Source organism: Dipodomys ordii, unplaced genomic scaffold (genome assembly GCF_000151885.1).
Source record: "Dipodomys ordii isolate 6190 unplaced genomic scaffold, Dord_2.0 Scaffold194, whole genome shotgun sequence".
Taxonomy (NCBI): domain Eukaryota; kingdom Metazoa; phylum Chordata; class Mammalia; order Rodentia; family Heteromyidae; genus Dipodomys; species Dipodomys ordii.
Genome location: NW_012267410.1, coordinates 723,373 through 738,644, shown reverse-complemented (window position 1 = coordinate 738,644; position 15,272 = coordinate 723,373). Strand labels below are relative to the sequence as shown.

The 15,272-nt window shown below is 44.8% G+C and overlaps 1 protein-coding gene across 2 annotated transcripts in view; it reads left to right on the top strand.

Moving 5' to 3' along the window:
- Positions 1-14,622, top strand: part of Nck2 (NCK adaptor protein 2) — a 67,775-nt gene extending 53,153 nt beyond the window's left edge. For both annotated transcript variants that reach the window (XM_013034699.1, XM_013034700.1), the window contains 2 exons: positions 2,020-2,741; positions 13,258-14,622. In XM_013034699.1, coding sequence (XP_012890153.1) covers positions 2,020-2,741; positions 13,258-13,452 — 917 coding nt within the window. In that variant the 3' untranslated portion in view covers positions 13,453-14,622. The remainder of the gene's footprint in view (positions 1-2,019; positions 2,742-13,257) is intronic.
- The last annotated feature ends 650 nt before the right edge of the window (positions 14,623-15,272 follow it).

Genomic DNA, 15,272 nt, shown 5'->3' with positions numbered 1-15,272 from the left:
GAGCGCTATCCTTGAGCTGAAGAGCTGAGGGACAGCGCCCAGGCCCAGAGTTCAGGCCCCATGACCGGACCCCCCCACACATACACAAAAGAAAGAAAACAGCAGATGTCATTATCTAAATGAATTGGAGTGTTCCCTTTAAGTCAGTCCTGTGGGAGTGGCCACTTTTCACCTGCTCCAGGCTCTGAACCTAGACATGTCCTAGGGACAGTAGCCTCACTGGACAATGGTGTTGCAGCTTTTAATGCATTGACCTCCTGCATGCTCAGCAAAGCAGAAAGTAAAAAGCAGAAGTATTTCTTAGAATCAGCCTTATTGCAGGTTAAAAAATACAGTGAGGGCCCTGGGCATGTGCCTTAGTAGGTAGAGTGCTTGCCTAGCATGCGTGAAGCCCTGGGTTAGATTCCTCAGTACCACATAAACAGAAAAGGTCAGAAATGGAGCTGTGGCTCAAGTGGTAGAGTGCTAGCTTTGAGCAAAAGAAGCTCAGGGACAGTGCCCAGGCCCCAAGTCAAACCCCAGGACTGGCAAAAAATGAAAATAAAGAGAGGAAAGTAAGCTAGAAGGAAGGTATGAGCCTAGTGCCAGTGGCTCACACTTGTAATCCTAGTTTTTTGAGAGGCAGAGATCCAGAGGATGGGTTGAAGCCAGCCTGGGCAGAAAAGTCTGTGAGACTTAACAACCAGCAAAAAGCTAGGCTGCAAACCTGGCTCAAGTTGTAGAGCACCAGCCGAGCAAGCAACCCTGAGCAAGCCCCAGGCCTTGAGTTTAAAGAAAAAAAACTGTACCATTGTAGTCTTGCTTTTCCCTCTTTCTTGTCCAATACATATGTTTGAACTCAGAGCCTCGGGCCTGTTCTGCTTGCTTGTTCAGCTGGCACTCTATCATTTGAACCCACCCTCCAGTTCCAGCTTTGTCCTGGCTAATTGGACATGAGACTCAAGGTTTTATCTTCCTGGGCTAGCTCCAAATGCACATTCTCACATCTCAGCCTTCTGAGTAACTAGGATTATGGTGTGAGCTACTGGCACCTACTGTGCCTGTACCACCCTAACTTAACCCAGTGACTAAAGGCTGAAGCAGAGCTGTCTGGTAAGTAGCTGTGTCTGGAAAAGCTAAGGAGTGAGGCCAGTGACCTCCTCCCCCACCACCCTGCAGGGCTGGTTCCCAGCGCTCCACCAACATGCTTTCCTGGAATTCTGTACATACTAGCAGGGTGAAAGCATTTTCACTTTTGGACTTTTTAAACTTTGTTTTCTTTTGTGCAGAATGTGTTTCATTCTCATGGAGCTAAAGAACCCTTCCTAATCTTACCCACGATGCTTTCTGAGATTGTGTTTTACCCTTACATATCTACAAGCAGACCATAGCCCATTCCGCTCATTTGATGACCCACTTGTGCGTTTTCAATCACAATGTTTATTAGCTCATTTTTTTTTTACTAACTCATATACCATCTGTTGTGGAAAATTAGTCCCCTGTTTTGAAAGAAAAGGCAGAGACATGGAAGTTGCAGGAAGAGCCAGCCTATGTCCAGGCAGGTAGGGTGGTGCACAGTCAGCCTGGGAGAGGGGAGAAGAGAGGTACAGGGGCAGGGGTGCAAATTCTGCTAAGACACGACCCCTCCAGAATTGGGCCAGATCTTTGAATTTGTTCAGTTCAATTTCCTGTTTAGAATGTTTAGATGATATTTCTCTGTGCCTTTCTGCCATATTTTTCTCCCAAACTGACACCGTGGCTTTCTAAAACTGGACCAGCCTTTCGGAAGCAAAGTTAATCTTTTCCTCTGTTACTGCATCCTGTGTCCCAGGCCAGCTGGGGCCAAGGAGAATTTCACTTTAAGTTTTTAGTAACTTCACCACCCACCAACAGACACCCTGGTTTTCCCAACGGGCACTGCCATTTGTAACCATTCTACTGTCCCCTTGGTAACATACCCAGGCGCCCTGGCAGTGTGGAAGTTGGGTAGGTGCCCCACCGGTGCGTAGTGCCCACTGAGTCCCTGCCCTGTCTCCGCAGGCCTGGGCAAGACGCGCAGGAAGCCGAGCGCACGGGACGCATCCCCAACGCCCAGCACGGATGCAGAGTACCCCGCCAATGGCAGCGGCGCCGACCGCATCTATGACCTCAACATCCCCGCCTTTGTCAAGTTCGCCTACGTGGCCGAGCGGGAGGACGAGTTATCCCTGGTGAAGGGCTCGCGCGTCACGGTCATGGAGAAGTGCAGCGATGGCTGGTGGCGTGGCAGTTTCAACGGGCAGATTGGCTGGTTTCCCTCCAACTACGTGCTGGAGGAGGTGGACGAGGCGGCGGCGGAGGCCCCGAGCTTCCTGAGCCTGCGCAGGGGCGGCGCCATGAGCAATGGCCAGGGCGCACGGGTGCTGCACGTGGTGCAGACCCTGTACCCCTTCAGCTCGGTCACAGAGGAGGAGCTCAACTTCGAGAAGGGGGAGACCATGGAGGTGATCGAGAAGCCCGAGAATGATCCCGAGTGGTGGAAATGCAAAAACTCCCGGGGCCAGGTGGGCCTTGTCCCCAAGAACTACGTGGTGGTCCTCAGTGATGGGCCAGCCCTGCACCCCGCGCACGCCCCGCAGATCAGCTACACGGGGCCCTCGTCCAGCGGGCGCTTCGCGGGCCGGGAGTGGTACTATGGCAACGTGACGCGCCACCAGGCCGAGTGCGCGCTCAACGAGCGGGGCGTCGAGGGCGACTTCCTCATTAGGGACAGCGAGTCCTCGGTAAGTGCCCGGCTTGCCCATGGCCTGGGGAGTGGGGGGGATCCTGGGAGGAAAGGAAATGAATCATTGTCTCCCCCTCTCCCAACCCGCGCTTATTTTATCCCTGAGTTCAGTTTCCCACTGCCACCCACATCTGACATTTCATGAAAAAATCTCCCCCCCCCAACCCCAGTGAATAACTTTTATTATTCCACATTGTAATCTTTGCTGTATTTTATTAGTTGTGGATCTGTAAAATGTCGGGGAAACAAAATATGTTATTTCCGGGATTCTGTATGTCCATGATTTCTAGTAGCCACTTGGGGGCTTGTTCATACCCAGGATGGAGGAAAGGCATACAGTGAGGAAGTCGATTTTATAGTGTGACCTTGGGGTGCCCTTCATTCCTCTTCCAGGTCCTGTGAAGATACCTACCCTCAGTGGTTAGGTGAGTAGGATTTGGGATAAAGTCAGCAGGCAGCCTCCATTATAAGGGGGAAGAATCTGGAAAGGACTTTTTCACTCCTGAAAGTTGTATCTCTCTGAGGTACAACTCTTCTCTCTGACCGCCTTTACTCTAGAGACACTGCTTTCCCATCCCATGCAGGGGTGATTTACTGTGCTCTGTCTGTCCCAACCACACAGAGGGTTCTCAGCAAGATGGCACCTGGTTTCTGATGCAGCTTTTTTGTGACTTGGTTTGCCTTTTTTTTTTTTTAAATCATATAATCCTGAGGTCATTTCAGCTTCAGACCTCTCTACTGAGCTCATTTCTGAACGGCGTATAAAAGCACTTACGAGCTGAATTGAAAAGAAAGCTACATCCCTGGCTTGAGATGGGCTTTGGATGTGAAGTGAATCAAGGATGAGGCCACTTGTCTGGCGGGCAGCAGATCTTCCTCCAGCAGGTGGTTAATTGGAGGGTTGTGTGGGTTGGGCTTGTCTGGAAGGCCGAGGCAGCTTCACAACAAGGTAGTCTCTTGGTTTGGGCCTTACAGGTCTACTCAGCCAGTTTTGTACACATCTCCCTAAATACTCCGTCTACCTAGTTCATTCAGTGTGTTTGAAGTTTTACTGGTTCAGGTTCTTCTGTAAGATGTAAGCACATGCTCTAGATTATTGCCTTTTGAGTGGGATAGTATAATAAGCTCACTTTCCCCCACTCTGACTGATCAGAAAAGAATGCACAGCCCCTAAGAGAGAGGGCCTACCTACCGTGGTCCATTCTCTGAAGCATAAGGAGCCTTGTGCTGGTGGAAACTAGACCCCCTTTATGATGTCAGCAGCTTTGTTGGGGTTCCCATAGCACACTGAAAGCAAACTGCAGCTAAAACATGAACTCTGAGCTTATCGCAGCTGGCACAACATCACATAGAATTGTTCTATGGACAGAAGCTCTGTGAACTTCCTCACCATCACAGTAGTGAGGGACCTGTTGGGAATGGAGCACAGCAGTGCTTTTTAACTCTGAAGAGCAGAAACTTGAGAGCAGTCCTTCAAAAGCCACTTTTAGTAGAAAGTGACCAATTCAGAGTACTTAGCTCAATTTAAAATGTTAGCCTTTAAGAGATTTCTTAGAAGGTAGAATGGGAAGGGCAGAAAAGACATAGAGAAATTTGCCCCATTTGGTTTTTTCATATTTGGGACTAGGAGAGAAAATTCCTTAGGTAGAGGGTCAGTGAGAAGAGTGGCATCCAGAATCATGACCCAAAGGGTCTTGTTGCTTTCCTGTGAGACACATGGAGGTGGTTGGTGCTGTCTGAACTCTGGGGTCAAATCCTCTTAGAGGCAGGACCACTCATCTGTCTTACTTTAGACTAGTGACTGTTTTGTCAATAAAACAGTAATGGTGTGGGCCATTTTTATGGATATCCTCCCAGATTTGTTTACACTCTGTTTGCATTGAAGAAACCAAGATAGGACACCCTAACCTCATGTCCAGATCTTAGTCCAGGTGCAGGGGACACAAAGGGCTTCATGAGGACAGGGACATCCATTGGCTCTGTACGCATATGGCCTTGCCTTGGGCCTGCTGCTGTGTTGGGCAGCTCATCCTCGTGGACTGGTTGTGACATAGCTGTCCTCAGCTGTTGGTTGCAGGCCTATGGCAAGGGTATGCCAGGCCCTACGGGGCTCCATAATCCAGTCTGTTTTTAGCTCTCCTCTACAGCATGGCCCTGGAGGACGACTTGTCCATGGGTGACAAGCGGGCAAAGTCCTTGCTTACTGTTTTCCTACCTTGCTCCCAGGCCCCCATCTTTCTTTTCCTTCCCTTCCTGTTCATGTCAGCATTTATTATATTTGAGCTTGGTTTTCACCACCATCTTTTAAGCCACCAAGAGCCCTTAGATTTGTGATCAGACATAATCACACAGCACAATATGTAGAGATAGAAAGGTTAACAAGGGACTTGGTCTTTGTATGGGGCTTAGAGGTAGCTATCTTCTTTTTCTTTACTATTGCTTTCTTTCCATCATCTAGCCTGGGACTTCCCCTTGTTGCAGGATCCTGTCAGAAGCCTGACTTTTTAAATAAACATAGCAGCTGGGGGGCAGGAGGAAGCCTGTCTTCAAATAGGTATCATTTTAACATATATTCCAAGTGGCTGTCATATAAATGAGCTGGTCTACAAACCCTCCTACCTCCCATCTTATCTGAGGTCACTGGAGTATGATATCAAGGCGTGGCACTCTACCACTTGAGCCATGCCCAACCCTGCTTTTTTGCTGGATAATTAGAAATGGAGCTTCATAGATTTTTTTCTGCCTGGCTAGAAATAGTAAACATTTCAATGCAAAATTTCAGCCAGGATTGTATACAAGCTCACATTGGGTGCCAATGGCTCACACTTGTCATCCTAACTAATGAGATCTGGGGATTATGGTTTGAAGCCAGCCCAGGCAGATGTCTGCAAGACTCCATCTTCAATGTAATACCAAAAAAACTGGACTTGAGACATGGCTCAAGTGATAGAGTGCCAGCTGTATGCAAGAGTGTTGGCACAAAAAGAGAAGAAAGTGGGGAAAGCGTATTCCTCCATTAAAAAGTAAAAGAGCTATTTGTGAACACTGGGAATTCTTTTTTGATGGAAGAAATGTACACTGCAGGAAAAGCACACTAAAACCTTGCCATATCCATGTATCTGGGATTATCAGAATGTCGGAGTCACCAAGGGATGAAGATACAAGTAGACTTGTTATTTCCATTGCCATTTTTCCTTAGCAGCTAAAGGAACACAATTTGTTTCTTGTCCTCCATGTTTAATTTTCTGACCACCAGTGACCCACACCTCTGTAGTGTAAAAAAAATTCTGCTTATATCTCTATGCTCAGAAGTTCTTACATATCCGCCTATGTTGATTGATTGGAGACCCGGAAGCTATACTCGGAGCAAGCTGTGCAAGTTATCAGCATTTTATTTTCTCAGTTGCTCCATCTGTCATCCTTGTATTGAGTGTTAAGAAGATGCTCAGTCAGTATTTAGGTAGGTCTGAAAAGGTGCTGAGAGGCTGGGGTGACATAGGGTAGCATCAGCCAGAGGTCTGGGAGACATCTCTGAGCAAATGGTCCCTCCTGTGTATTATTATTTTCTTATTTTCTTGGCAGACAACACATTCATTTCAGGTAGAGATAAATTATCTTGGTAAGGACGATTTAATGTGCATATTGCCAACACACAAAGTCAGTGAGTACACATTCCTTTTGTATGTGTGTGAGAGTGTGCAAGTCCTGGGGCTTGAACTCAGGTCCTGGTTTCTATTCCTGAGCTTTTTTGCCCAAGGCTAGCACTCTACCACTTGAGCCACACTTATGGCTTTTGGGGGTTAATTGGAGATAAGAGTCTCTAGGACTTTACTAATCCGGCTGGTTTCAAACCAAGATGCTCAGATCTCAGCCTCCTGAGTAGCTAGGACTACAAGTGTAAGCCACCACATCCAGCTTCTTTTTCTTTTTAACTAGTAATATTACTTCATCAGGAAATAAAAGACTTATGAGTTCCTTACAGTACTTGTACATTTTAATATTTCTGCTGGCTTCCACTGGCTTAAGCTGAGACCAAGAGATCATAGTTTAAAGCTGACCTGAACAGAAAGGTCCATTAAATTCCATCACCAACTAACCAGCAAAATGCTGAACTGAAGATATAGCTTACGTGGTAGAGTGCCAGTTGAGCAAGCATGTCAAGCAAGCTTGAGCCCCTGAGGGCAAACTTTGAGGCTGGAAAATATATGTGTGTGTTTGCGTGTATGCGTATACATGTGTATATATGTGAGTGTATGTAAATATATTTGTATGGATATTTGTGTGTAAATGTTAATGTGATACACATACACGCATACACACACACACACACACACACACACATATAGTAGAAAACCACAGTTTTCTCAGACCTTCTCTCAAGGTAGAACATCCTGGAAGAACATCCTCCCACTGGGTTGTACCCCTACCCCTAATCATGTGTTCTTGACGGTTTTATACATTTTTACAGCAGTTATTATTAAAATTAGAACTCTACCCTGAAGTTTAATTTTACACAAAGCTATTAGCATTTGTTAACTAGCATTCATCTCCTAAAATGTTTTGCTGTCAACAGTTTTTACTCTTTTGAGTTTAAAAATAAAGCTGTAGTTAACCATGTGTTTCTGCTAGAGTAGTAGGAAAGAGCTCTTTGTCAAAGTTCACACTCCTCCAGGTCAGGAGCAATGGAATGAGTGAATGCCTCCACGGATTACTGACCAGCTCTCCTCCCATCGCTTGCCCTCTTTCCTCCTGACTACATTAGTATTAAGAAAAGGCAGGCTACCATGAATAGTGCCTGTGTGCATCTGTCTTGTTTCAAAGATAACAAGTTACTTTTAATTGCCAGGCTTTTTGCCCAGTACCAAATGGAAGTTTTAAGCCTGGATTTTTATAATATTTCTTATTTTAATCCTATTTAATTCTTAATCCTAGAAAGCTCTAGAAGACAGTCTAGTATGGACTCTTTCCTAGAATTCAGGGCTTGCTTTGTTTGTTTTTTGTTGGTCGTGGGGCCTGAACTCTAGAGCTGGGCACTGCCCTTCAGCTCTTCAGCTCAAGGCTAGCACTCTACCACTTGAGCCACAGCGCCACTTCTGGCTTTTTCTGCTTATGTTGTGGTGAGGAATCGAACCCAGGGCCTCATGCATGCAAGGCAAGTGCTCTACCACTGAGCCACCTTCCCAGCCCTAGAATTCAGTTTTCATCACCTGACTCCCTTCTCCTGATTCTCAGGTGAGCCAGAGCTCTTGGAGAGAGACCTTGCCTTGCCATCCCTGCTTGCTAGGCAAGTATTCTTGTCACCTGAATCATGCCCCTCAGCCCTTCTTTTTTGCTTTGGTTATTGTGTTTCATGGATGGCCTTGGAACCATGTTCCATATTGCTGGGATAACTATACCCAGCCATCAGTTGAGAAACATTCACTAACTTTTCTGCCCAAGTAGCCTCAAACTGCAATCCTCCCAAGTAGCTAAGACTATAGGCATGAGTCACTGACACTAATTTTTCTTACCACTTAGGTATCAAAGCAAATATGGGGCTGATAAGTGTATAACACCAACATAAACATAAACCTTCTGGAGATTTTGTTCTGTTTTGGCTTCTTGGCTGTAGCTACAGAAAACATGAATATGTTTGTCTACCCCATAGAACATAACAGAGTCATACCTTATTTTATGAAGAGGCATATGACCATCACTCAGTTTTAATAAGCAGTAAGGAGAAATCAAATGGCCTCAGGTTCCTTTGAACAGTAATGTTTTCTTCAGCAAAGCATACATGCAGATGCAGTGGATGTTCTGGAGCTGCGGCCTCCTTGGCCCTTTTGGGGTGCTTCCTGTTTGAGTGGGTAGTGTGTTATCAGATGGTTCCGCCACTACCCAGACCACCACCACTGCCAACCTGTACGTCACTCTCACGTGGGGGAGCCCTCCGTTTTGTGGCCCTGGGTAACAGGCACCTCAGGAAATATTTTCTCACAGGCAGAAGCTCTCCATAGCAGAGTCTTCCCTCCTCACTGGCCCCCACCCCCAGCAGAGAGATCCAGGGTGCCCTTTGAAAAGTGCTTTGCGACTTGCCAAAGAAATACCACAGGAAACCTTTCTGTTTTGATCTTGAGATACATGGTAGGAAGGTGGTTGCCCAACCCCATAGAGATGGCTTCTACATTTCTTGTTCCTAGCTCCAGAGGTGCAGTATGGTCATTGTTGGTGGAGAAAAGCTGTGATTTCTAGTGGAATGCACCCACACCGCAGCCAGATTGCCTTCGAGCTCACTAAGTTAGGGATCCTTGCTGCCCAAGAACATCCCTCTAACTCTGCTCCCTGGTCCACCACTGCTGTGTGCTTCCATCCCCTCCAGCCATAGACTACACTGATCAGCCCTATCAGAGGCTTCTGTGGCAGGAAGAACACAGCTTCCTCTCCCAGTATGCCATTTGGATTTGTTTCCTGAAGTTCTATCAGAATTTCAGAAACCTTTATAGATTAGTACTTAACATTTACAAAATTGTTATCAAGATATATTTTATATAAAATAAACCATCTTTGCTTTTTTTTTAAATTTTCTTTTTGCTCTCCTTGTGTTTAAGTGGTGCTTTGCTGCTTTTCTTTAGTCCAAGCTGGCTTGCAGTCTTCTTATTTGTGCTTCTCATGTAGCTGGGATGACAGGCATTTGCCACTGTATCTGCTTTATGTTGGTTAAAATGGGAGTCTCTCTGTAGCCCTAACTACTCAGATCTGAGGCTGAGATCTGAGGATGACAGTTTTGGAGCCAGCCTGGACAGCCATGAGACTCTTCTAATTAGTCACTAAAAAAAAAAAAAATCTAGAAGTGGAGCTGGGACTCAAGTGGGAAAACTTTAGCAAAAAGATCCTGAGTTTAAGCCCTAGGACCATACAGGAAAAAAAAAAAAGAAGAAGAAGAAGTATCTTGCCTCCAGTCCTAGCTAACTCAGAAGGCCAAGATCTGAGACTCATAGTTTGAAACCAGCCCAGGCAGAAAGTCCATGGAGGATCTTATTGCCAGTTACCCAACAAAAAGCCAGAAGTGAAACTATGGCTTGAGTGGCAGATCACCAGTGAACAAACTACCAGTTCTCTTCCTGCAGCCTGTTGAACTTCAATCTCCCGTGTGTGTGTGTGTGTGTGTGTGTGTACACACTGTGATTCTGTTGTGATTCTGTTGCTCAAATTTGAGAACCACTGAGTTATGGTGTATACACTTGGTTTACCCTTTCATTATTACATTGTATTTACATGTACAGTAAAATTCTATTCTAAATTGCTGTATTTGGTTACAATCAGATTGATACTGAAAAGACAAAGTTACAAGGTCATTATTCGGAGTCTTTGAACTGAACTGTGCACCTTTAACTTAAAAAATAATACTAGAAAGGAATGAGAAGGGATAAATGAAGAATATATCCTAACTTGGAAAAGAATAAGAAAGGTGACATGTGTTTAAAAAGATTTAGGTAAATGGGACTGCCAGGATTGTTGTCTAGTTGATGATTGATTTTGCTTTATTAAGATTCTCCTGTTTATTTAATATTTGATCATTTTATATGTGGATTGCCTTTAGGACTATGGAATAAATACTTCAGAGATAAGTTTATAGAATGAATAGTAGAAAAAAAGTGGCCCAAATTGGGAATTCCTAACTCATTGCATTTATCCAGCACCAGATACTTTGAGCCCTGATACCAGTGGGGAATTAAATCAGGCCCTTGGATTTAAAGGGGATTATATTCAAATTGGAGACCTAAAACTTCAGCAAAGCTATGATCACAAGGGCCCCCAGAGAGGCTGATTTTCTACCAAACCCATTAAATATCTTCAGATTCCACCTGGAAAATGCCTTCCTAAAAAAAAGAGCAATGAATTAATTGTTAATTCTTTGGATCTTCTGATTTAAAAACTGCAACTAGAATAGCAGACTTAATTCCTTATGAGGAGTAGTCAGAAAAGGAAGTGACAGTAACGTGGTCTAGCATAAGAGATTATGAACAATCAGCCCAGTGGTTAGCAAAACTAGATTGGGAGAAGAAAGGAATAAGAACACTTGAACAGTGTGGAGGAAGCCAAAGAGGGAATTGAAGAGGGAAGGATATTTTAAAATGGAGGAGGAGGTGGGAAGGGTAGGGGGAAGGAAGGGAAGGAGAAAAAAAAAGGAACCTAGTTAGGTCTTAGTCCAGCTATAGATCTAATGAGTGTGACATTATGGCTGACATAGAAAGATGTTCTCATATTCTTCAGTGTCCTACTCTTGGAAGGTAGAGCTTGATCCTCTCTCCTAATGGGTAGAATGTGGCAAAAGTGGCGGGTAACTTATATAGCATTATGGGCCTCTCTGCTCCCTCTCCAGTCACTCAACCTGAGACAAGCCAGTCAGCATGTTGTACAGCACAAACGGACCTCACGTGGTTCTGGTGAGCATCCCATCCATGACTGCAGCCTCCACCAGTGTCCTCACTGCACACTTCCAAAATATGTTATCCCCAAGCAAGTTTTTATGCTGCCAGGACCCTGCTGCTCATGGAAGGGGTGTTTATGGTATGGCCACAAGGAGAAAAGTTTATACCATGAAACTGTAATGAAAAGCATAAACATAAAAACTGTGTAATGAAAATCATAAATGAATTTGGTGTTTTAGACCCCCAAAATGGCTAAATGTTCAAAAGTTCAAAACATCCAAAATCTAAAACACATCTGGTCCCAAGCAGATGTTGGATATGGGACATAGCCACCGCCTATAATAGGTAAAGGAGTATACTAGTACAGATTGCTCATTTTGAGATTGCTTATGAAAAGTCTACTTGGTCAGAGTTAAGAATACTTCCAAACTTTCCACAGTTCTGCTTAGCATATGTTGGTCCTATGCCCTTAATTTTAAAGTTTCTGCTCATGAGCCTGTGGAATTAAAAAATTAGCTTCTGCATAGTTTTACTACTGTGGCATGCATGTGTGTGCACACACACACACCACACGCACGCATGCGGGCACACACACACACTCAAGATGGTCAATTAAGAAACTCAAAAGCAAATTTCTGTACTCAAAATTATCAGCTGATCATTGGACTTAATTAACATCAGGTGTAGCATACATTTACTACTTATTGCTCCTCACCTTCCCTGAAAATGAGGCTGCTTTGTCTGTGTGCTGATTAGAGTATCAAATTAGCACAGTAAGCAAAGTTGAGATCACCTCCATTATTTTTTCTCTTGGTCGTATTGGGCCTTGTGCTTGCTAGACCCATGACCTACCACATGATGCATGCTCTCAATTATTTTTGCTGTATTTTTAAGATAGGGTCTGCCATTTTTTGCCTGGAGCTGGCTGGCCTCAGATATGTGATCCTTCATGCTTCCTGCACAGCTAGAAGGTCATTCACTACCATGCCTGTCCTCTATCTTTTAAAGACTCTGATTCTAGCATAGAAATTAATATTATTAACAACAGGAGCCTGATCCCTGAAGCCAGGGAGAAAGAAGGTTGGGTATTTCGGGTTGTGACTTGCACACAGTTGTACAGTTGGCCTTGGTGAGTCTCCTGAGTCGCTAGGATCGGTGACTGTTGTTCACAGTGACCATGGTGTTTGGTGGTGAACCTGCTGAGAAGTAACTGCTTCATTTGCAGTGTGTTTTACTTTCAAAACTACATGAATGACAACTAACTTGAAAGATCCCACTTGTATCCATCTTGTAGTTTGATCCTACCAAAAGAGAGATAGGTTCAGAATTGTGCAGCCCCTCAATCACTTAAGAGTGTGGTTTGGGGCTGTTCAGAGGACAGTGGCCCTTGGTGGAATCCTTAGTTTTCCTTCAGTTTAGGTTACCCATAGTCAGCCACAGTCTAAACATATTCAATGGAAAACTTCAGAAATAAACAGTCCTAAGTCCTAAATCACAAACTGCTCTGTATTGCATGGTGAAATCTTACACTATCCCCCTCTGTGTCCTGCTGGATACGAGTCACCCTTTGTCCAGTATATCTGTACAGTATATACTATCCACACAATAGTCACCATCTTGATTATCAGATCATCAAATTTGAATTTGAGTGTCAAATTCACAAAACCTTTATTTAATAATGCATCTACAGCAAAAGAGTTGTGAGGTAACACAGATCTGCCAAACACAACCTGTAAACTGCTAATGCAAGTCAAGAAGAGATGGAACATGTAGCTGCTGCTCCTTTCATGCAAACCACTTTGAATTGTTCCTAATTTATCAAAAGTAGTTTGGGAAGTGACAGTTTCGAGTTTCTTCACTATCCAGGTGAGGGCGGTTATTCGACTTTGTACTTGTCAAAAGATCAAAATGTACTTAGGACACTTAGAGCACAGGAATCTTGACCTGCCTTGGGCATCCTTGGCATTCTGGGTAATAACCGACAGTGGAGCTATGCTAGGTGGTGGTCTGGTTCCATGCCGCAGAGCTAGGCTGCTGACCCCAACAGAGTTAAGGCACTCTCTTGCCGGTGCTGGTTCTCACTCCCCTCTGCTTCCTCCCCAGCCCAGCGACTTCTCCGTGTCTCTCAAAGCATCAGGGAAGAACAAGCATTTCAAGGTGCAGCTCGTGGACAATGTCTACTGCATTGGGCAGCGGCGATTCCACAGCATGGACGAGCTGGTGGAGCACTATAAGAAGGCACCCATCTTCACCAGCGAGCATGGGGAGAAGCTCTACCTCGTCAGAGCCCTGCAGTGACAGTGGTGCAGTGACCTTGCCATGCCACACCAGCTCCGGGCCTCACCAGAGCCGCTGCCCACCTGGCTCTGCCACCCATTGAGGGTCTGCAGCATCCAGGGTCCAGCCTGGATCAGCCTCACAGCCTGATCTTTCTATTCAGCTCGGTTTGTTTCACATCTGCCACCCCAGGCCCTTACAGCCTCGTGCACGCCCACTGAGAGTGGCAGGTAGAGGGGCAGGTGAGCCTGTTCACTTTCTTTTTAGTTGGAAACAACAGTTGGTCAGTGATCCTCTCAAATTGCTCATGTCGTAGAATCCCCAGTAAAAGGCCAGGGGTGCAGTTGGAAACGTGAGGCCATACGTAGCTTAGCAATGGAGTGAACCTCAACCCCTCAGAAAGCCCATCAGAGGGCTGAGGCTCCCCTGTGTCCACACAACAGGTTCCGGCTGGCCAGCAGCCCCCAGTACCAGGCCTGTGCCCCCAGTTGGTTCCAGACCCTACCGGGAATTGGTGCATTTGCAGAGCAATATTGGAACCACAGGGAGATGGCAGTAAGGAGACTGTCCAGTGCCTTTGAGGCTGTGATTGCAATAATGAAGACTTTCATGGGAGTGCAACAGAGAGCCCTGATGCAGAGAGACAGATGTTTTGGTGATTTCGACCATGTGCCATCCATATAGTGCTTTTTTCCTCTTGCCCTTTGGCTTGTTTGAATTTCACAATTATGTATTTAATTCTCAAAGTAATAGGTATCTGTAGCCTTTTGTTGACACTAATAACAGATGATTAAGGAAAACAGCTGATCTTTGGGGAAGGGGAGCTACCAATACTTTATATACCTACACTATATATATATATATAATATATGTATATTATATATATATTATTTGCTTTACAGGGAAATTTTTCAGGGTTTACAAAAGAATATGTGATTGGTAGTAAGAGACACAGAATGTTTATGAAAATACTGCATTTTCTTTTTTCTTTACATTTGAACTTCTTTATAGTTTGAATATAGAGTCTTGAGATGGCACATTCCTACAATTGAAGAAGGGGGTCTTGAGATCCTCTAAACTTGCATACTCAAGATTTTTGGATATTGTAATAAAAAAAAGTATTATGACAACTATGTGTGTGTCTCTGTATGTGTGTGTGTGTGTGTAAGAAACCTCACCGGTGACTGGCTATGGGTAAGAGTGGCTTCTGTAATCTCTGAACATTGACCTGAGCACCATAATTTTACAAGTACTTGGAACATAGGGGGTTTTTTTGTTGGTTTTTGTATGTGTGTGTTTTAGCCAGGCTTGGTGGTACCTGCCTGTAATCACAATACTTATTTACAGTTGTCACTGTGCATCAACCTCCCCTGGGAAACCCAGGGAATTGCTATGTGTAATATAACTAAGCCCTTCACAAGTGACTTACAGGCAACTGCTATTAAAAGTGTTTTGACGTTACAGGGGTTCCCACTGAATCAACAAACCATTTATATGCCGAAACAATTTGAGTTTAGGCTTCTATGTGCTAAGTTGTTGGTAAATTTTTCCTCCTTGGATAAGGTTTGAACTCAGGGTTTCACAAGTTTACTTAGTTGGTGCTCTGCCACCTGAGCCACACTTCATGCCCTGCTTTTTGCTGATTAGAGATGTGTCTCACAACTTTTCTCCCCTGGGCTGCCTTTTAACTGAGATCCTCTGGATCTCAGCCTCAGGAGTAGCTAAAATTACAGGCATGAGCTACCAGCATCCAGCACATAATCTACTATTCAACTATGTCTTGTAAGGTGAATTATCCCAGAAGCCGTATTTTGGAAAATGGAACATTGGAGTCTTTATTA